This window comes from Pyricularia grisea, assembly GCF_004355905.1.
Source record: "Pyricularia grisea strain NI907 chromosome Unknown Pyricularia_grisea_NI907_Scaffold_2, whole genome shotgun sequence".
Taxonomy (NCBI): domain Eukaryota; kingdom Fungi; phylum Ascomycota; class Sordariomycetes; order Magnaporthales; family Pyriculariaceae; genus Pyricularia; species Pyricularia grisea.
In genome coordinates, this window is record NW_022156717.1 from 1,956,980 (window position 1) to 1,976,390 (window position 19,411).

The window sequence follows — 19,411 nt, forward strand, 5'->3', positions numbered from 1 at the left end:
CGTTACGTGAAAGTCTTTGCAGTGCGTCGACAATGACACACAGATGCCTCGAATGAACAAGTGAACAAAAAACCACGAGCACAGGTGCCATCTACAGGCCCGTCAGGGCATATCTATTAACAGAATCCTTCACAGAGTACACCAGTCATCGACGCAAATTCCAGCAGTATAATACAAGTTGCAAGTCTTATTTTATTCGTCACATGCTATCGTCTTTTGCTAGGCCTGTCGTCATCATCCATGTGTGGTTTGTTTGTTGAGTTAAGTCATCAATATCTTGTCAACCAATAAACTCGGTTGTCAACAGAGTCTCCCAAGGTTGGCCCGTCCTCCATACCCTTTGCATGAGTTCCCTCGCTCGCCGGTTCTGTGCGGTATAAAAGGTTTTTTTGTCAGTTTGTATAAGGTATTTTTTCAACGGGCTTGCTTTATTGGTCGCGGGCTGGGTGCGGGAGATTTCCGAGTAACAAGAACGTATAGTAGCATGTGAAAAAAAAAAGTCACAAAAAAGGGAGGGAGAGGTAGTAAAAGAGAAAAGAAAAGCTCACCTGTTCCATCCCCGTCCTCTCAATACAGATCATCCGATCCAGTATGACGCGCCTCTGGTCCTCGTCGTCGGTCTCACAGCCGATTGTGAACAGAGGGAAAAGCATGCTCGTCTCTGCGGTGCCGCCCTTGGAGATGTAGTCCAGGCAGCGAAAGATCTCGCCCACGGGCCTGCGCACATCGGGATGCGTGGTGGGCTTGCCCAGTACCCGGCGCTGCAGGTGCACGGAGCCGGCGTGGTGGTACGCGCGGTTGACGGCCGAGATCTCGCCCGGGTTCCAGTGGACCACGTCCGGGGTGCCCATTATGTGCGGGCACGGCCGCGGCTGGAGCGCAATGGATCGCGCCAGGTCTCTCTCGAGCTCACGGGCGGCGGCCAGCGTCGCTTCGTCGGGGACGATTTGCCATGGACCTCCTTCTATACCTCTTGCCGCAGCCGCCGCGCGCTGCTGCTTCTGTTTTTTCTTTTCCTGGCGGGCCAGCTCGGCAATCTTGGCGAGTATGTACACACAGCCGGTGGAGAAGCCCATGATGCAGTCGATCTCATCGTCGTCCTCGGGGGCATAGACCTTGTAGTCGAGGATCCAGGCTGACGAGACGTCGCGCTCGCCGCCGCCCGACAGGCTCCCCAGAACGTCGAGGTAGGCGAACCAGCTCCAGAGGAAGTTGCACATTTGTATCTCGTCGTGTTCGGCGGCGGCAGTGCTGCTGCCAACGGAGCGGGACCAGCGGAGCCCTCCCGGTCGGGCCGTGATGAGGTCCCGGGCCAGGGCCAGGTGACGCTGCCAGGGTATGGCGTACCCGAAGGCCGTCGGGGATATGATCTCGACCGACGCGAGCATGATGGCCGTCGCAACGTTGGTGTTCGAGATGCTCTGGTTCGGGTCATTGAGGGCGGAGCGTAGGGCCGGAAAGATGTCCTGGACCCAGAGGGCGATGCGGGTTGCCGGTTCGGGTTGACAGAGTAGTTTTGCGCGGTGGGATGCTGATCATATCGATGTTTAGTTAGCAAGTGTTTTCTTTTTGTCAGTCGAGTGGAGGTGCAAGAGATGACAGTAAAGTATTGGGTTGGTTTTATTACCAGAATACGCAAGCATTAAGCTGAGAAGGTGGTCGTTCTTCACAGCTAATCTGGGCAAGATTGTACGGAATGGGTTCGACTGTGGTCCATCAAATGGAACCAAAACTAATGAAAGCATAATATTAGCATGACGTCCTTTCGGTCATTTCAGTTCCCAGGAGCTACCATGGATCCTATGCTCTACCTTCTGCGGTATGGTTGAGAAAGTGGTGCTGGTAATATTCGAAGATCAGTTTAAGTGTCCCGAGTCTCATTAAACCCTTGGAAGTGTGAAGGAGCGTACAAAATACTACAGGTTTATCTAGATGTCAGTACTAATCCTAGATGCCAGCAGGTTGATATGCAAAGCAGAACAACCAGCAATGTTCCATAGACATTTACTCACCATCATATTCATAGGATTACCCAATAGTCTAAGTCGGAACACAAAAGTACATGTTAGCACCGTTTTTTTATACCTAGTAATTCCAGGCTCCAACAGCCGAACATGTTACCCGGCTACTTCAGGCCAAACAACCAACTGCTGCTACATCTACATACTTTGACGGCAACGGCTCGAGCTTCCGTGGGATCCGCACTACGACCGGTTTGGCATAGTAGTGGCCCTCCAACGGACGACCATTCTCAACACGCGCATGCGGTTGATGCTTTGATCGCTGAGAGCTGCGGCCATCAGTGGATTTTCCGAGTTGCTCCAGCAAAAGGACGATCTCGTCTACATCTTGGGGATGAGTTCTAGAGATGGCATTGAAGTCGTCGTTCTTGACGACGTCCAGATCCACAAGCCCTCGGTCGATACCATAGCAGGTACAAGAGTCGTCCGAGCCGGCCTGGATGGGAGACAGGATAGTCTCTCCTGCGGGGAAGCTGGGTATTATCGGGCCAATGTTCTCCAGGGGCCCAGGGGGTCCTAGGAGGAGAGAGTTGACGGAAAGTCGACGGGGATGGTGACCTGTGGATGTCGGCCGAAGTGGAGGTACGGGGCTGTGGGCAGGTGAGGACCTGGACGGCGAGGAGAGGGCGCCCATTGTTGAAGCATCTACATCTATGCGAGCTCTCTTACGCGGCCTGTTCGGTTGGTCGTCTATCCCATTCACTTGCCATGTCGAGAACCACCCAGGAGTACCGACACTGCTGAGGCCTGGTGATGAAGTAGGGCTTTCCGCGTATACTGACGGTGTGCTAGGCCCATGTTGACCGCCCACCGACTCGTCTTGGGATTCAGGCGTGTGTGTATCGGCCTGCTTCGTTCGCCTGCCTTCCCAGTTGAGGCGAATGCTATAGTCGCATGCCACTGATGCCTTGGAGCAGCTACATGGTTGTGTCAGGACCCTGATGGGAGATACTGGCTAGGTAGGCTAATGAATGAAAACATGGAATGAAAAGTACGAATCGGTGTATAATGTCCCATGTATTGACTTACTTGACGCAAATTGGTCGCGCCTCATCGCATTTTATTTTTCTAGATTTGCACGGCCTGGAACGGGACGGTTAGGTTAGGAATGGACCTAAATATCAGCGATGCCTAAGAATAAAAAATAGAAATAAAAATAAAAGTACCAAAAAAGAAGAAGAGGAAGAAGAAGAGAAAAATAGGAAGGAAACGAAGCCAGGTCCTCAAGCTCAATTAGAATCGCGACGGGTTTTTTTCCTACCAGCAGCCATTTCTGCTCCGCCGCTTCGGGCTCGGCGCGCCGGGCTTCCTCGGGCGGGGCATTGAAACCCGTGAGTATGACTTTTGTCACAGGTACTTTTATTTCTTCTTTTTTTTTTTTTCGTCTAATCTGTGATTTGCGATGAAATTGAAGCCCTATCAAAAGAAGGCGGATAATTCCCCGTCGAGGGAAAAGAAGGGTTCGGGGCTTCCGAAGATCAGACCGTTGCAAAAACCAAGACGGGGTTGCCGGTTTGCGCTCAAGTCGCGGTGTCGTACCGATATGGCCAAAAAAAGTCAATTCTTTAGCGGAGTGAAGCGGCCGCCGCGGTGATTTGTTAGTGACGAGAAGAACTGGTTGCGAGGGGAATGAAAAAGAAGAGAAAAAGAAAAAGAAAAACAAGTTAAGTTGGGCTACGAGCAATGTATGGATTGACAGGTGTCCCGCCGCGAGAACCTAGGCAAACCAATGTCGAGCATTGCTAACCAGAACAAAAACAAATCGGGGACCCCGACCTTGGGAGCAATTGCAGGCACCGTAGTAAGACGTTTGCACCTAGACCTAGACGTCCCGTAACGACAAGTCAAGTCAGTGAGTGACTGACACGCACATAAAGATCACCGCCAAGATTTTTGTTCAATTCGCGTAGATCGATGTGGGGCAAGAGTAAGCCGTTGATGCGAATATCGAGGCAGGTACAAGGATAAGTAAGGTACCTACGTGATAAGGTAGGTAGGTACAAGTCAGAGTTGTGCTTAATTCAAAACGCAGCCAAACTTCTAAATTTATACGCACAGAAAATCCAAGGCACCTTCGGTATCTAATTAAGGTAGCAAGTAAGTAGGTACCTAGGTAGTAGGTAAGTACCTAATTAATAAATGATAACTGTCTGCGACTTTTTTTCTAAGTCCATTATGCCCTCGGCCCCCAACGCCGATACAATGCACATGTGCCTCAAGGCGCGCTTTGGTGTTGCCGCCACTCCGTGGTCATAACAAATTCAACCAACGCCTTGTATATGCGAAAAAAAATACAAGAAAAAAGAATTAAAGGTATATTCCAAGAAAAAAAAAATAACCATGTCGCAAGCCAACCCGAGATAGGGTTTCACGCCTTGGCGTTCACTTCCTTCTCGGTCAACTCCTCCGACCCCTCGGGGGCGCTCTCTGAACCGTCGTCAACGACGGGCAGGCCAGAGGCGCGGCCGGTGCCGACCCTCCTCAGCGAGCCCAGCAGCGAGGACCGACGCCTCTCTTGGGTCTTTTGGCGCTCGAGCGTCTTTTGCCTCTCGAGCTCGTCGGCCTCGGCGATGGCCTCGTCCTCGTCCACCTCGACGTTGTCCTCGCGCATGCGCTTGAGCACGTCGGCCGCCTCGGCGGCGTACTTGCACCGGAGGCGGATCTTCTCGCCGTACTTGTAGAAGAGGAACGGGAACGGCAGGCACACCAGCGCCAGGAAGGCCGGGACTGATGAGGCCCAGTGGATGCCCAGGTCCTGGTACATGTAGGTCGTGAAGAGAGGAAAGGCGGCGCCAAAGAGCGAACGCAGCACCGAGTTGGCGGCCAGGACCGACGCGGCAAAGATGACGTACGAGTCGATGAGGTAACTCTGTTGTTTGTGGAAAAGGGGGTCCCTGGTTAGCTCTTTGTCCGTGCTATTATGGAGTGAGTCTGTACATGAAGTGTCAAAAAGTCACACGACTTACCATTAGAGACAAAAACACCAAGACAAGCCCAGCAGCAAAGAAACCGGATCCAATGATGGGCACAATCCAGTGAACATCGTTTCCGTTGGTCCACGCGAACCAGAACAATCCAACGGGGAGCAAGACGGACCCGATGATGGCGGGGGGAAGTCTAGCCTCTGGCGGGGCCATGCCGTCGTGCGCCTTGACTACGGCCAGGTAGCGCTTGTTGTCATAGATTGCATACGAGATCGAGAACATCATGCCCACGGCGATGCCCAAGAAAGCCAGGCCGCCGACTCCGGGGCTCCATCCCTTACCCTGCTGGAAGACGATGGGGAAAGCCGGGAACATCATGTACATGGTGCCGTACACGATAGCCATGTAGATGGAGATGAGCAGCACGATGGGCTCGCGGAACAGAAGGATCCATGGCCTGGACAGGGAGGTTCGGAACCGTGCGCCGATGGTCTGGCGGCCCTGGATGCTGTCCATCTTGGAGATGTGCAGCTTGCCCGTCAGCTTGGTCAGCTTAGCCGCGCGCTTGCGGAGCAGCACGGGTGCGTAGGTCTCGGGCACCAGCAGCGAGACCATGATCCACATGACTCCCGTGAAGATGGCCATGAGAGCCATGATCCAGCGCCAGCCGGCAGCCTCGCCGAGGAAGCCGCCCGCGATGGGGCCCAGGCTGGGTCCGAGGAAGGGGGCGGCGGCGAAGATTGCCGTGGCCATGCCGCGCTCCTCGGCCGAGAACATGTCGGCGATGACACCGCCCGAGTTGGTCAGAGGGGACGAACCAAAGGCGCCAGCGAAGAAGCGGATAACCACCAGGGTCGTCATGTCGGGCGCGGCGATGGCGCCGGCGTTGAAGGCCGTCAGCGCCGCATACGTGCAGAAGAAGAGTATCTGTCTGCCAAAGGACTCTGTGTGGGGCAGCCGAGGTGCATGTTAGCAATCAATCTGCGTAGGTGTGTGGGTGTGTGTGCCGAGGCAAGTCAGAAGGGGGGGTGGAGTAGCAGAAGCACGACGCAATTTGGATATGGAGGGGAAAAAAAAAATTAGAAATTAGATGGGTCTCATTCCCACTTACCAGACAAGGGTGCCCATATCAACGGACCCACGGCAAAACCGACCACGAACAAGCTTATGCCGAGGATGGCAACTGTTACTGAGACGTGAAAGTCCTTGATGATATCTGACGAGCCACCGGAATACGCTGAGCTCACAAAAGCAACTGCCAGTGTCGCGATGGCTTGAAGAACCGTGATGCCCCACTTCTTCCATCTCGGATACGTAGTAGGGTTGTAGGCGTCATTAGGCAGGAAGTCGACGACGAAGGGACACTCCTCGGTGCCGTCTCCCCAGTAAGGGTGGCTGAGCGTCTCGGCGTTGATGCCCGAGGGGTGGAAGACCAGAGTGAAGTGACCTGTCTGCGGCCTCGTCTTCAGTGACTCTACATCCATGGCTTCTGTTGCTGTCCTGGAAGACGCCGAGGACCCTGATGATGCCGATTCGGTGGCCATCGCGGCCGCTGTTGGCGTTTCGGGGGTTGAATGTATCGGCGTGGTGTAAGTTGTTGTGGTGCTTGGATAGGTAAGTGGATATTCGGTGAAGCCCTTAAACTCTATCTTGCATGAGATAGATGATCGACAAGACAGGTGAAGATTGAACGGGAGGTATAAACAAACAGCAGCAAGACACAAAGAAGTACAAAGTCCAAGGTGCGGGAGTCTTGGATCTCTTAAGTACAGACAGACCTACGCAACAAAAGAACTCCACACCCATTCCCGCCCGACCTTGGTTCCGCAAGACTCATCATGCATCTTAGCCGTGCGTGTTGCAACCCGGTTTCTCGGGAACAAGCAAGATGCATCTTAAGCCCGGAAACAAGGGCGAAAATAGCGGACCCCTGGAACGGAGTTTCCTCGTGTGCCTAGCCCTTCTGGAAGTTTTTGTGGGTTGCGGGCCCCCCCAGGGGGTGGGAATCGGACATAAGATTGTTGAAATTCCTGCAGAAAGAAACCCACGCTTACGTAGTATGCCGCATGCCACAATTAGCTAATTACTATACTACTTGCGTAGTAGTTCAAAAGCTGTGGAGCGTGCATTTCTAATTGCTTTTTATTTGCCTCTTTGCCTTTTGTTCTTCAATGCCCACGGGTGGGTAAAATAAAAACCGTTAAACCGACCGGGGGGGATCAAGACATCCATAACAACTACGTAGATAGTAGGTAGACTAGCTTGACCAAACAGACTAGACACGCCTTTTTACCGGTCTGGCTGCCTTTTTTTTTTTCTCTTGCGGATATCGTGCCAGAATCAATAATTAGAGACTATCCGAGGTACTCTGCATAACTATGTTGACTCCACATTCGGGCTTACCGGGGTTTTCTACCGGTAAAAATTTGACATAATGTTATCGTTCAATGTTGTGGTTTATTTTGTTTTATAAGCAGCAGGCAAGGCAGGCTCTGTGAAATAAGAGTGGCGAAGCGTTCTCTGGAGAATGCAAACGAGCCCACTGAAACTGAACGAGTCGCTTACCTCATACTGAAACAAAGTCGGCCGTCGGCACCATTCAAGTTCTCCCGACCACCCCCACCCCTCGGCTTGACCAACAAAAATAAGAGCGGGCAATCAATCAAGCACGTTTCGTCCGAGCCCAAGCTTTATCCCTATTGTAGCAAGCATCTCAACTTTTTAGCATCCGCACGTTTTTTTCTTCTTCTTCTTTTCTTTTTAGTCCTTCAACCGATGTGTAGTGGATGACGCATGGCCTTCTTCTTCTTCTTCTTTTCGTTTATCTTTCAGAATAATTTTTTTTTTTTTGGCAAAATAAGACGGAATTAAAATATATATATATAAACCCACCAAATGCATCAGAAAAACGAACCTAAATGACTGGGGGCTATGCAACGCGTACGATGCAATCAATGTAGCAAAAAACTAAGCATTTTAATTGAATGTTTGACAGCTGCATGGTGAAAGCGCGGGTTTTGCCGGTCGAACCCTGGTCTTTTATTGATTTTTAATCCTCAATTTGCAACGGTCTCCCGATAGCAAGCAAACAAATGGACTGGGGCTGTGCAGATATTACCCATCTTGCCATTTAAAACCCCTGTCTTCTTCACCTTGACGATATCCACAATCATAAAATCCTAGTGAGCCTCGGTTCGGCCTTAACGGGATCAAAAAGGCTGACAATACCGAATGAGCGAAGATACTGCAGACACTAGAAGACCTCAATTTGACTAATCCTAGATTCCCTGCTCCCCGTCTTATGGATCATGCTATCAGACTCATAATGACTTAACCGTGCCCCCGACTTAGCCATTCCGGAACAATAATCTTTTTTTTCTTGGCCCCCTAGAGATTCTTGGCTGTGACCAAATGGGGTGAGCCCTCTCGGCATTTTATAATCAACCGTAAACCCGTCGGATTTCGTCTCTACCGTAGTAGGCAAAACAAAAAGTAGGGGCACCACACCGTCCGTCCCCCGGGCCTAAAAAGAAGTCTCCGGTACTAAAATTCGAGAGTAACTCCTGATCTAAGAGAATCTCTATTTATTTATTTTTGTTTCTGGTTCTAACCTGGTCTGGAATATGAGCCGCATCGATCTCATCTAATTCATCGCGCCTAGGGTTCGAGATGACACGAGGGACTTTTGTAATCACATGAAGCGGCTTAGCTCAAAGGGACCGAATGCAGAAATATGGAGTTTGACGGTACCAGCTGATTATCCCACGTATCGTATCGCGCTCGCTGGTCTCGATTGTTTTCTCTCGGGTTCTTTCCTTTGAGAGATGACACTCCTGCAGGCGTCGTCGTCATAGTCTAAATTCTCGGATTGACCTTGCATACTTACAACCCGTTTCGGTTCGGGTTGCTGGACATGGTTAATAATGCGCATCATACCTTATCAGCGGTACCCGAGTTTCTTAGGGCAGACTGACGCGCAGCCCCAGACCGGTCTAGTACAAGACGAGGATGTAACTCCTCGTCTTTCTGAAAGGAACAATGCTGGACTTGTGGCTCAGTATGTATATGACTATACTACTATAATCCCATCATGGTCCGAACATTGTGATATTCGACCCACATGGCGATGCTATACCTAATCAAGAAGCCAAGTTCGGTGAAGAGCGAAGAGCGAACGAGTATCCCACAACAGTCGGAGGCCGTTTTCAAACCCCCTCTTCTTCCCTCGACTCTGCCCGCCTCCTCCTCTTCCTCTGCAACCTCTTGGCTTTGATCTCTCCAATCTTCTCCCTGATGGTGATGACTTGGCCCTCCCGTCTCGCCTTCTCCCTACCCTCGCCCAGCTCTTCCAGAGTCATGTTCTCCCACCTGACTTTCCCGCCGTCCACAATCTTTCTCTGAACATCAGGCAGGTATGCCCAGCTGCAGAGTGCCCCAAACAACATGAATGTGGCAAAGAGCATGAACAGCACACCTTGTCGATCCGACCCCTCGAAGCTTCCTTTGATCCCGTGTACAATCAGCACTGCCAAAATCGAGCCTAGTTTGCCAGCGGCGGCCGAGATTCCGTGACAGGTGCTGCGGTAGGCAGTGGGAAAGATCTCTGCCGGAATGATGAAGGTTAAGGTGTTGGCGCCTGGTTATTTGTTTTCAACCCGTGTCAGTTTCTCCCAGAGCACGGCAAGTTTGCATTGCTTCGTTGCCTTCCACAACATCTCAAGAAGAATTGAGCTAACCCTTTTAGTTGCACTTACCAAAGTTGAAGGCAAAATGACATATTGCAACCATAACCACAGTGCCATAGGCGGATGGCGATTCTTTCACCCGGAAATATACGCCACCTGTAATCAGAAACAACAGAGCCAAGACCAGGAATGAGACGGTCAACATCCTCCGACGGTGGAACTTGTTGCACAGAACGACAAAACAAGCAGAACCGGCAATCGAGGCGATCGACACCGAGGCTAGATATTGCTTGGACTGATCGAATAGGACATCGTATATCGTATGGCATGGATGAGTTACGTCCGTTTGCCATGTAGGTAAGCTCCCATTTGCCGCTTTTGACCAGCTGCGGACGACGGATGATGAGTTCCAGCACTCGAGATTCTCGTCAATCGGAATCGTTTTGGAGGTCGCCCAGAGGCTGGCGAGCGTCCCACGGTTATCAAGGGAGAACTTTTGGATCGAATCCATGGGTTATTTATTAGTCTTGTGTGCTCTTCTCTTTGTATCGAGGCTCTCTCTGCATGCATCAGAATGCTACAAGCTGTATAATCACTGTTGGATCTCCATAATGTCTCGGGATTGACCGTCGGTCGACTCATCAACTTACACCATAGAAACTAACGTCGAGAAAGAACCATGTGGCCGATGTACCTAGAGAGTTATCTTCAGCCCAGCGCTCGTTGACAAACATGCATCTTTTACATCTCAGGCATGAGGTATGGGGGCATCTAAGGCTACTGAAGGGTAACATACCAAGCAGATAGATCCAGTTCCCATCACGGATGAAGAAGTTACGCAAGTCTTCGAGCGAAAACTGTATAGGTGTTGCTTGCTCTATCTGTGGCACAGTTCCAACTGTAGAAGGACGGATTCCGCCTCGAACGGGCTGTGTCGCAACCGGCGTGGCCCCGTTCGTCGTCGGAGAACCGGGCCACTGGGGTTGAGAGCCGTATATCTTCTGTGTATCTCTGAAAGCCGCTTCGGTTTTGCCCTTTACTTCCAAAGTGAACAAGCCGCAGTCATATAGGAAGAATCGGAATATGATGGCCAGGAGAGCGGGTGCCGCCCCCGAGCCGATGACGATCCGCCACACTCCATCGATAGCTTTCTTGCATTCTGCATCATCTGCAAAAGGATAATTAGTAGCTTAATTTTACCCTGGTGCACCATAAAAGACGAGATTGTAAGTAGCTTACGAAGACTGTCCAGGCCGCATTGCCTCGAATCCAGATGCTTGACATTGTTCCAGCCGAGGAGTACAAAGAGACCGACCAGCTGAGCCAATGCCTGACCTATGGGCTGCATCAAAAAGACAGCGGATAGCATGAGTGTTCTTGACTGTGTACTGGACCACTCCGATGTTATTACCGAACTCAGTGGATACTCGGCTCCGATCCCTAATGGGCATGGTGAGTAAATCATTTGTTTTCCCTCTCCAGTGGCTCTCAAGTAATATTTCTTGTGTCTCATTAGAGGGTCTTACCAACGCCCATAACAAATCTCCACCATGTGAACAATGCCAGAAATGACATGTCTGGCCCGACTGTATTGTCGCTATAGCCATGGCTACTAGTGGCTACTCCTATCGTAGACACGATGACCAGGACGAGCTCTATCCCGTATAGCTTCGCACGGCCGTAGTAGTCTGCGAGGAAGCCAAAGAGCAGCTGGCCGATAACTGAGCCCAGTAGGGTGAAGAGGTTTATAATGAGCCCTATAGGGGCAGTGTTGTTCGGAAAGTAAACAAAGTTGATTGATGTAAGAATGACATTTGTGGCGAAAAGGTTGTAGCTGTGAAATCGGGAGAGAATGTGAGCCTGGGCCTAGCTTAGCCCGCACTCGATTCTGAATGCTGCCTCCACTCTTTCGGACGAGCGTCTTCCCTGCAGCAGTTGCCAGAGCTCCATCTTACCTGTCAGTCAAAAAGCCAGATGCTGTAATGATAAAAATCCTGGCATTGAATGAGTTTAGATCCAGCTGATAGCGAAGTTGGCGGCGATCCTATGATGACACCAAGTGAATGCCTCGTTAACCAAAGGATGCTACTATATTTATGCATAGGTAGATATATAAACAATGGGAATATCATAAGCTCACAGAAGCGACGGATCACTACGTGTTGAACAGGGGTAGCGTAGAAGCAAAGAAAGCCTTTCAGAGACTGACCTGGCGGTCCTGTGGGCTCAAGGCCGAACTATCCGCGCCGAGGAAACCCCGATTTCGTCTCTGCGGGCCCGCAAAGGTACCATTCATCCTGCAGTTGGAGACTTGAGAACCACACGTTGTGGGTGCTCAGATGGCCGTGACTTTTGTATGGATGAAAAGGTCGTTTGAGGGACAAAAGTCGTAAACTTTTGCGCCTACGGCAGGGCAGGGGTTAGGTCCGATACCTACAATGTAGGTATGTTAATGTGGTGGATGTGACGTCCGTAGATGTCGACTCGTGCAGGCTGCTCTAGGCCATGATGGATTTCTCACGAGGATGGCATGAAATGTGTGGATGAGCTGTGAGTCAATGAACACAAAAATCCAAGGATGAAGGCTTTTGCAAGCACAAGAGGGACCTTGATCAAGTAATAAGCGATGAAAGTGGCAAAGACGCTTGACAAAAAGAGAGGAAGTCCGCCTAAAGGAGCTGACGGTCGGCCTGGAATCTTTCAGCTGGACCAGCTCCAGGGGGCAGCGAAAGCGGCTATGACCTTGGCTACACTTTCTTTGAGCCTGCATGCGAAGATTTTGGGCAGCCTGGGCACCCAGGGTAGGTACCCGGGTAGAAAGGTTGACATTCATAGCAGGCATCTTCTTCCTCACCGCACGTTTATTGTTAGTGAGAAAGTTGCTACATACCTTATGATACCGTAACTAGGTAGGTAATCGAGCAGTATCTATAGAGATAGGCTTTGTCGAAACATTGCTGTCTTTCAAAAGCTCAAAGAAGAGCAAAACAGAACACAAACAACAAAGCCAAGCTGGAGCCAATCGAATTTTGACGGAGTAAAGCATTCTCTCTTTTCCTTCCTAACGAGTACCTGCCTTCGTTACCCTACTTACAAAGGAAGCCACATTCTTCGATATTTCGCTGTCATTGGCCAAAGTCGTGCATGGCATGGAAAAGACGGGCCCACTCAACGTTCTACACACACAGTACATTACTCCACCTGGCTCTTGTTTAGGTAGCCGCCCAGCATATCCTTGCTTCTTGGTCGGTTCCATCCGCCCAGGCACATAGCTAGCTTCTGCATCAATTCGTCAAATCCCGTAGCTTGCTTTAACCATGTGCTCCAAGCAGCCGTTGGGACTGGGGGAGGATTCTGCAGCATCTCGACCTCCACAATCCAGGGCTTCCACAGAACCCCTCCCAAGTTCGGACACTCACTTCAGCCAGGTGCCCAACTTTCGTTCAATGGGCGAAGGAACCCAACTTATGTACCTAAGAAATGCTCACAAGAATGGAAAAGAAGGTCATGGCTTCTCTAGAGCTAGTCTCTGCCCCGTGCACGCGCACACACACCACTAACAGAATCGAACCATGTCTCGCGCGTTTGCTGGATCTTGGCCTTGCACGCCCACATCTCGACAATCGGAAATCTAGATGACATGATGGAGCTCAAAAGCTATGGGAGCGTGGCCAAAACAACCCCCCACCTCTTGCGCCCACCCATGCAAGCCCGCATTGAAATGTTGTGCGTGAGACTTTGGGGAGAAGGCGCGGGATGGCTGATGTCGGGTACCAGACTGATGCAGCCGGTGGTGGTGGTGCTGGGGCTATTGGAGCCGGTTCGTAGCACCCTATATCACCTTATGCCCGTCAAATCTCGTTGTACCTACCCATATCCCCACGGCGCAATAACATGGCCACATTGAAGCGAGGGACGGCTACGTATGGGAAGTTCCAATCAGTTGACCCCTACTGCCGATCAGGCTACTGTCAATCCTTGAAATCGCTGTTTTTGTTTTAACCTTTTTTTCCCACTCTTCCCAGATCAGGTTTGCTTTTCACCCACCTCCATGCTTATCATTATCTGACTTGGTCTACTTATTGCTTGGATCATATACTAAGTAAGTTGGTGGTACCATCCCGCCTGTACCGTACCCCCTCGCAGTCTGTTCTCAACTGCTTCGATACAAGTTAAGCATTTTTTTTACCACGCGCGCACACCCTGGCATCCACACACCTTCGAGCACCGAACCACAAAGCGATACCGACGAAACCCCAACTACACCCTCCGCGAGGCACCTGCTTCCAGTCTTTCAACCTCTTTCGTCCAAAGGGCACTGCCGCCAAATGCACCAAGACTTGCTCTTGTGCCGTCCGAATATAGGCTGCAACCTCAATCTTTAGCAAGAGTCTATTCTTGCCTGTGTTTGCTCTGGCCCTGCCAGGGGGTCAACAGTCGCGGACCCGGTCTCCGGGATCAAAGTGGGTCTTGGTCTCCCGGCCGCTATCCTATCGACTTGGAGCACGCAACCATCCGACGTTCCACTGCGACCAGGACGTAACAAAACGAAGAACAGCCAGCCGTCTCTGGTCCAGCTTCAATGGAGATGGCTTCTGGTTCATCTGGCTCGTCTTCCTTCTCATCCAATGTCCGTTACCCTCCATCATACCGCCAAGCGCAAACGAGCCCCTTAGACCCAATATGGACGCCGGCAACGACATCAACCGCCTCTGCGCCGACATCATACTCCTCAGAGGCCCCAACTCCGTTACGCCCACGTAAGTTGTCGGTCGGTGACTGGTCGAGTGTCCCTTGGCGGCGGTTAGTGGGAACTCCTGGTTTGGGTTCAGGTTCTGGGTGACGATTTTGTCGGCTCTCATACTTGGAGCAGTTCGTAAGAGTGCTCCCGAGGGTGACTTGTAGCAGAATTCTGACCGAAAATTCACACAGTCGACCTTGGCCCGCCAGGCTACCAAGCAACAATGTAAGATTTTTTTGTCACGGGAAGAAGCAAACCTCTTGAATAAAGTTTAACTGACATTGCGACAGTACCCTCTTCCAACAAACAGTAGACGAGATAACGGTGTATCTTGGACCGTGGGAAATAGAGAGTGCCGGCCCAGATCACCGGCGACTATCTTGGCAATGCAGCTACGAAGGAGAGGTCCTTGAACACTATCGTATGTGTCATTTCTTGCCAGCCATTCCTATTCGAAACAAGGCCCCTGAATTTACACGATTACCAAGACAACGTTAACCATAATTTTTGTTCAGTACCATCCAGCAACCCCTCTGACACGTTCCCACTCTCGCTCCATGCACACCACAGGCGCTTTGAGAGCCCTCATGATATGGAGCTTTATCTGAGCTTCAGCTCGCCTCAGCGTATCCGGTACACGGCAGCAGATGGGACTGTCATGCATGATGCTGTCGTCGACGTTAACTATGTGTTGGCAACATTCGAGGGCTCACTTCGCTTCCAGAGCGATCTTCGCGAGCGCGAATTGGTCGACTTCTTTGACATGGACGTGGTTTGGTCCGATCGTGAAGGCCGTACCGACTCCTTTGGCTCTGTCAAGGGTATCGCCACTGGCCTAAGAATGAAGCTGTGGAAGGACAGATATTCGTCGCAGCATACCATTGCCCTGTTGGGACGCGATTGTCGCCCACGCGAGTATTGGATTGCAGCTTTTGATGGTGAAGTCAAGAGTCGTGATGATAGACATAGGAGGTTGAAGCTGAATGTCATCGCACGGCGCGGGAGTGCACATGAGACTACCTCAGGGTCGTCATCGCGAAGACCTTCGTTTTCTTCTTTCCGAAGCCGCACGCGATCGATGGACGATAACAATGGAGCTGGAAACTCTCAAGCATCTTCGGCGCACGACCCTGTGCAAAGGCCCAACTTCCGCTACCTTGGAATGCAATTCACTCGGACTGCCGGTAAACTTCTGTCCTCGTATTTTGCACGTTTTGTCAGAAGAGGTGCTCTCTCTAACTTGGGGCGGTGCAGATTTCGAGCGGTTTATAGAGCAGTGGACTACTTTGCACGCAGAAGAAAGGCAATTTGGCGAATACACTATGGGGCAATATGGACTGCCTTCAGGGGCTCCGAGAGCTAGCGTCTTCGAGCTCCCAGCCGAAACCTATCAAATGCTAGAGACGGTGGAGGAACCAGACAACAGTATGATGCAAGACTGATGGAGATCTGGTCCAAAAAAAAAAAAAAATACAAATGCATGGCGGGATATTTTCAACACCGTGGTACGGAGTTGATGGCTGTGCTGCAGTTCCACAGAACACGCCTTGTATCGGATAGGTCGTGCGTGACAAGCCGGGGCCCTCTGCTGTCTTGAGAGCAAGGCATCACGGGTCCTAGGAAAATCTCGTCATGCACATCCCGAGATGCACCCATTGGCGCATGCTACAGCTACAGAGCTGCGCATCTTGGCAGATATCTCAAGGCAGAGGCGCTCTAGACCTCTGAGGATGCACGACTGCAACCAAACTTGTCCTGCATGTGGCTCAGATACGTATGAAAGCCCTGAACAGGCTACAGGCCCTGTAAATTTTGACAGTTAGCATGTCCTGCAACTCTGTAGTCACTGCGGACGAAACATTCTCCAGACTAGGTTCACCCATAGTCTCAAGAGCCTGCGGAGTGAGGATTTATCAGTTCAGTTGCAGTGATCAAAAAGGGGTTTGTCTCCCAACCTACAATAAGTAAAAAAGCGTGGTGGGAACGGTGGGGACGTGGGTTGGGGTTGGCTTTTGAAGATGGTGCGGTGTCTTGATAAGGCAGTTTAGGCGGGATCCAGCTTAGCTTCCTTCCCTGCCAAATGGGCGTTTGGTGTGTGCGAGGGTAAGCACGTTGCAATTACGTCATTGAACTCGCAGCACAATGAAGACGTCAGTTGCTTTTCCTGGAGAGGGAGAGCTCATAGTCGCGGAGCTGCCCATCACTGTGGGACGCCAACTGGCAATTGCTTGCTGGACGAAAGCTGCTTTTATCTTCCGTCAGCCAGCAAAAAAGGACTTGTTCCAATGGCCTATTCATTCGAGGTGCAAACTACGCGAGCTCACTGCTTAAATCACAGAATAACCTGAGCTCATCCTGACTAGGAAAAGTTAGAAACTTGCAGACATTCACAGAAATGGCAGTCATATTATCGGTCAACGCCGGCTCATCTTCGGTCAAGGTCTCAGTGTACGAGGTAGCAGCGTCTGGGCAGCCTCCGAAGCCTATCGCTGAGGTCCAAATCAGCGGATTGACAGCACCGCCTACCAAACTCACTTTCAAGAAAAGAAATGACAGCGAAGGGAAAGACGAAAAGCTGCAGGATGGCCAAGAGGTCAAGGGCATCGACTCGCAGATAACTGCGTTTAAGCACATCTTGGACGTGCTGTTCGACTCTCGCGACCTGCCGCAACTTGGTCAAAGGTCAGACATTGACTTTATCGCGCACAGAATCGTTCACGGCGGTGATGCATCACGCATCGAAAAGGTCGGGCGGAAGACGTTGGAACGATTGGACGCCCTCAGCGAGCTCGCGCCACTCCACAACAAGCCATCGCTGGGCATCGTCAAGGCATGCATGGACATGGACGGGTTGGAAGAAGCCGTCAACGTGGCCTGCTTTGACACGCAGTTTCATGCCTCCATCCCGCGCCACATCCACACGTACCCAATCGACCAGGCGCGGGCGCAAAAGAACGGGCTCCGCAAGTACGGATTCCACGGCATCAGCTACTCGTTCATCACGCGGGTGGCGGCGGAGCACCTGGGAAAGCCTGTCGAGGAGACGAGCTTGATTGCGCTGCACCTCGGGTCCGGGGCCAGCGCGTGCGCGATACAGAAGGGAAGGAGCCGCGACACGAGCATGGGCCTCACGCCCGTGGCTGGCCTGCCCGGCGCGACGAGGAGTGGCAGCGTCGACCCGAGCCTCGTGTTTCACTACGCCAGCGACGTGGGCAGGCTGTCGCCCAATTCGACAGGCGACCTGCACATCTCACGCGCCGAGGAGATACTCAACAAGGAGTCCGGATGGAAGGCGCTGGCGGGCACGACGGACTTTGGGGAGATTGCCGCCGCCGCCGAGGGGAACTCTGGTCGGGACAGCCTTGCGTTTGACCTCTTTGTCGATCGCGTCTGCGGCTTCATTGGGCAGTACTACGTCAGCCTGCGCGGCGATGTCGACGCGCTGGTTTTTGCAGGAGGTATTGGCGAGAAGAGCGCGCTGCTGAGGAAAAGGGTGGTGGAGCAGTGTCGATGCCTTGGATTTCGCCTCGCTGCCGATGGAGACGATGCCGCGGCTGTCGACAATGACGAAGGGATCGTGACGGAAATTGGGGCTAAGGACGCAAAGCACAGGGTCCTTGTTTGTCGGACGGACGAGCAGTTTGAGATGGCGCGGATGTGTGCCGATGATGAGGAATTATGGGGTGAATCCTAAGCCTGACCGACTCGACTGAGGTGAATGGGGCACTGGCCGGAGGTATCGATTCACACAATGCGCAGGCAGCCGGATCTAACTGCCCTGGGGTCATCGAGATCTTGTTGATAATCTCCGGTAAAATATATCCTTATTTCCCCGACTGTTCGCCAGCCAGTTTCTATCCACACAAGTAAATAACTTGCAAAGGTTTGTGAAGCTGAAGGGACACGGTGGAGAAGAAGACACGAAATGGCATTGTTGCAACTAGCGGTTTTACTTTCCCTGTTTTGGGGAGATATGGGATTGTGAAGTTGGCATATCACAGAGGCAGCAGGGCTTGAGCGCCATTGATCAGTAATCCCAAAGCGGCCAATATAAGGGGAGGAGACCCCGTTCCACCAAAGATTTGCTGTTCCAATCGCCGATTGAGGGTGTGTGATTTGGGACAGGCAACATTGTCTGGCGAATAGCGTAGCAACGGACCAAGTTTTGAATGTTGTTGAAAACCTGCCCGCGAGTCAAGAATCTTAGCTAGCTTTGCCGTGTTGAGGTAGCCAAGATAGCTCTGACCCTTTTTTTTTTTTGTGTTCAGCACATGCAAGCTTCCATCAGCCTGGGAAAAGGGTCCCACACCACCTAAGTGTAATCCTTAGCGTTTCTCCACGGCTCCCCGGCAAGGGTTTCTCTCCCCTCCTTCGCTCTTTTTTTTTTTTTTTTCCCCTGTACATGGTAATGGATCCCTTATTTCATTTGAGAATCAGAAAGAACAAAGAATGAGGTCACAGGTTACCAAACTCTGGGTCGCCGCAAAGGTCTAGACCACTTCGGACCAAACGAGGGGTTTATTTTTCTCTATTTTTTTATTGTAATTTTTTCTTTGCTTGCTATTCAATATTTCTCACCGAGTATTATCATGATCTGTATCTCACATAGCCTTCTCTTTTCTCTTTTATTATTTATTTTATTAGGGTTTCGTGTGACACAATGCCAACTATCCAACGGGTAGGCCGGCCGTTACATTTTTTTCATTTACGTTGATAAAGGTTTTGTTTTGCTAGTACGAAAATGGAGTGATTCGCAAAACGAGCGGGGGAGTTAAATTAAAAATAGAGAAAGAAAGAAAAAAAAAAAGTATCACGGAGGAGAGACGCGCAGAGATAGGCTTGGAAACTATTCATGACACATGCAACCTAGGAACAGGAGTCCACCCTGTAAAGTCTTTTTTTTTTTTTCCTGTCGCGTCCTTATTTCCGGGCCGTCCATCAGCGCGAACTGCTCGTGGGGGTTTTATTGTTTTCTTCTCTACTATTTTCTTTTGCCTTCCCTTTTTCTTTTTTCTTTTTTCTGGGGGCTTGGCGAAGGGA

At 51.2% G+C, this 19,411-nt stretch overlaps 4 protein-coding genes across 4 annotated transcripts; 2 read left to right on the forward strand and 2 right to left on the reverse strand.

Annotated features, from left to right (window-relative positions):
* Positions 1-139: 139 nt before the first annotated feature.
* PgNI_03156 (uncharacterized protein) lies at positions 140-6,760 on the reverse strand. The gene is made up of 10 exons (XM_031123211.1): positions 6,057-6,760; positions 4,988-5,889; positions 4,394-4,890; positions 2,168-2,938; positions 2,013-2,040; positions 1,911-1,916; positions 1,812-1,839; positions 1,628-1,732; positions 549-1,531; positions 140-367 (listed from the first exon to the last, which is right to left on the reverse strand). Exons 1-10 carry the CDS (start codon positions 6,487-6,489, stop codon positions 281-283), a joined length of 3,840 nt encoding a protein of 1,279 aa, XP_030983954.1. The 5' UTR covers positions 6,490-6,760; the 3' UTR covers positions 140-280.
* Positions 6,761-8,993: 2,233 nt separating this feature from the next.
* Positions 8,994-12,598, reverse strand: PgNI_03157 (uncharacterized protein). The gene is made up of 7 exons (XM_031123212.1): positions 11,840-12,598; positions 11,586-11,674; positions 11,157-11,464; positions 10,870-11,070; positions 10,427-10,798; positions 9,700-10,324; positions 8,994-9,581 (listed from the first exon to the last, which is right to left on the reverse strand). Exons 6-7 carry the CDS (start codon positions 10,139-10,141, stop codon positions 9,151-9,153), a joined length of 873 nt encoding a protein of 290 aa, XP_030983955.1. The 5' UTR covers positions 10,142-10,324; positions 10,427-10,798; positions 10,870-11,070; positions 11,157-11,464; positions 11,586-11,674; positions 11,840-12,598; the 3' UTR covers positions 8,994-9,150.
* A 969-nt stretch (positions 12,599-13,567) lies between these two features.
* Positions 13,568-15,879, forward strand: PgNI_03158 (uncharacterized protein). Its single transcript, XM_031123213.1, has 6 exons — positions 13,568-14,390; positions 14,463-14,506; positions 14,563-14,596; positions 14,662-14,792; positions 14,887-15,555; positions 15,626-15,879. The coding sequence occupies exons 1-6, from the start codon at positions 14,314-14,316 to the stop codon at positions 15,811-15,813; spliced, it is 1,143 nt and encodes a 380-aa protein (XP_030983960.1). The 5' UTR covers positions 13,568-14,313; the 3' UTR covers positions 15,814-15,879.
* Positions 15,880-16,766: 887 nt separating this feature from the next.
* On the forward strand, positions 16,767-18,065 carry PgNI_03159 (uncharacterized protein; the record flags this gene model as incomplete). The annotated part of the gene is made up of 1 exon (XM_031123214.1): positions 16,767-18,065. One exon carries the CDS (start codon positions 16,767-16,769, stop codon positions 18,063-18,065), a length of 1,299 nt encoding a protein of 432 aa, XP_030983961.1.
* Positions 18,066-19,411: the final 1,346 nt, after the last annotated feature.

Coding starts and splice junctions, on each gene's coding strand:
- PgNI_03156 (XM_031123211.1), bottom strand. CDS start 6,489: ATGGCCACCGAATCGGCATCATCAGGGTCCTCGGCGTCTTCCAGGACA. Junction 2,041..2,167: donor CTCGAGCCGTTGCCGTCAAA/GTATGTAGATGT, acceptor GTTCCGACTTAG/ACTATTGGGTAATCCTATGA. Junction 368..548: donor AGAGGACGGGGATGGAACAG/GTGAGCTTTTCT, acceptor TATACCGCACAG/AACCGGCGAGCGAGGGAACT.
- PgNI_03158 (XM_031123213.1), top strand. CDS start 14,314: ATGGACGCCGGCAACGACATCAACCGCCTCTGCGCCGACATCATACTC. Junction 14,507..14,562: donor TCTCATACTTGGAGCAGTTC/GTAAGAGTGCTC, acceptor AAATTCACACAG/TCGACCTTGGCCCGCCAGGC. Junction 14,793..14,886: donor AGAGGTCCTTGAACACTATC/GTATGTGTCATT, acceptor ATTTTTGTTCAG/TACCATCCAGCAACCCCTCT.
- PgNI_03157 (XM_031123212.1), bottom strand. CDS start 10,141: ATGGATTCGATCCAAAAGTTCTCCCTTGATAACCGTGGGACGCTCGCC. Junction 9,582..9,699: donor TCATTTTGCCTTCAACTTTG/GTAAGTGCAACT, acceptor ACAAATAACCAG/GCGCCAACACCTTAACCTTC.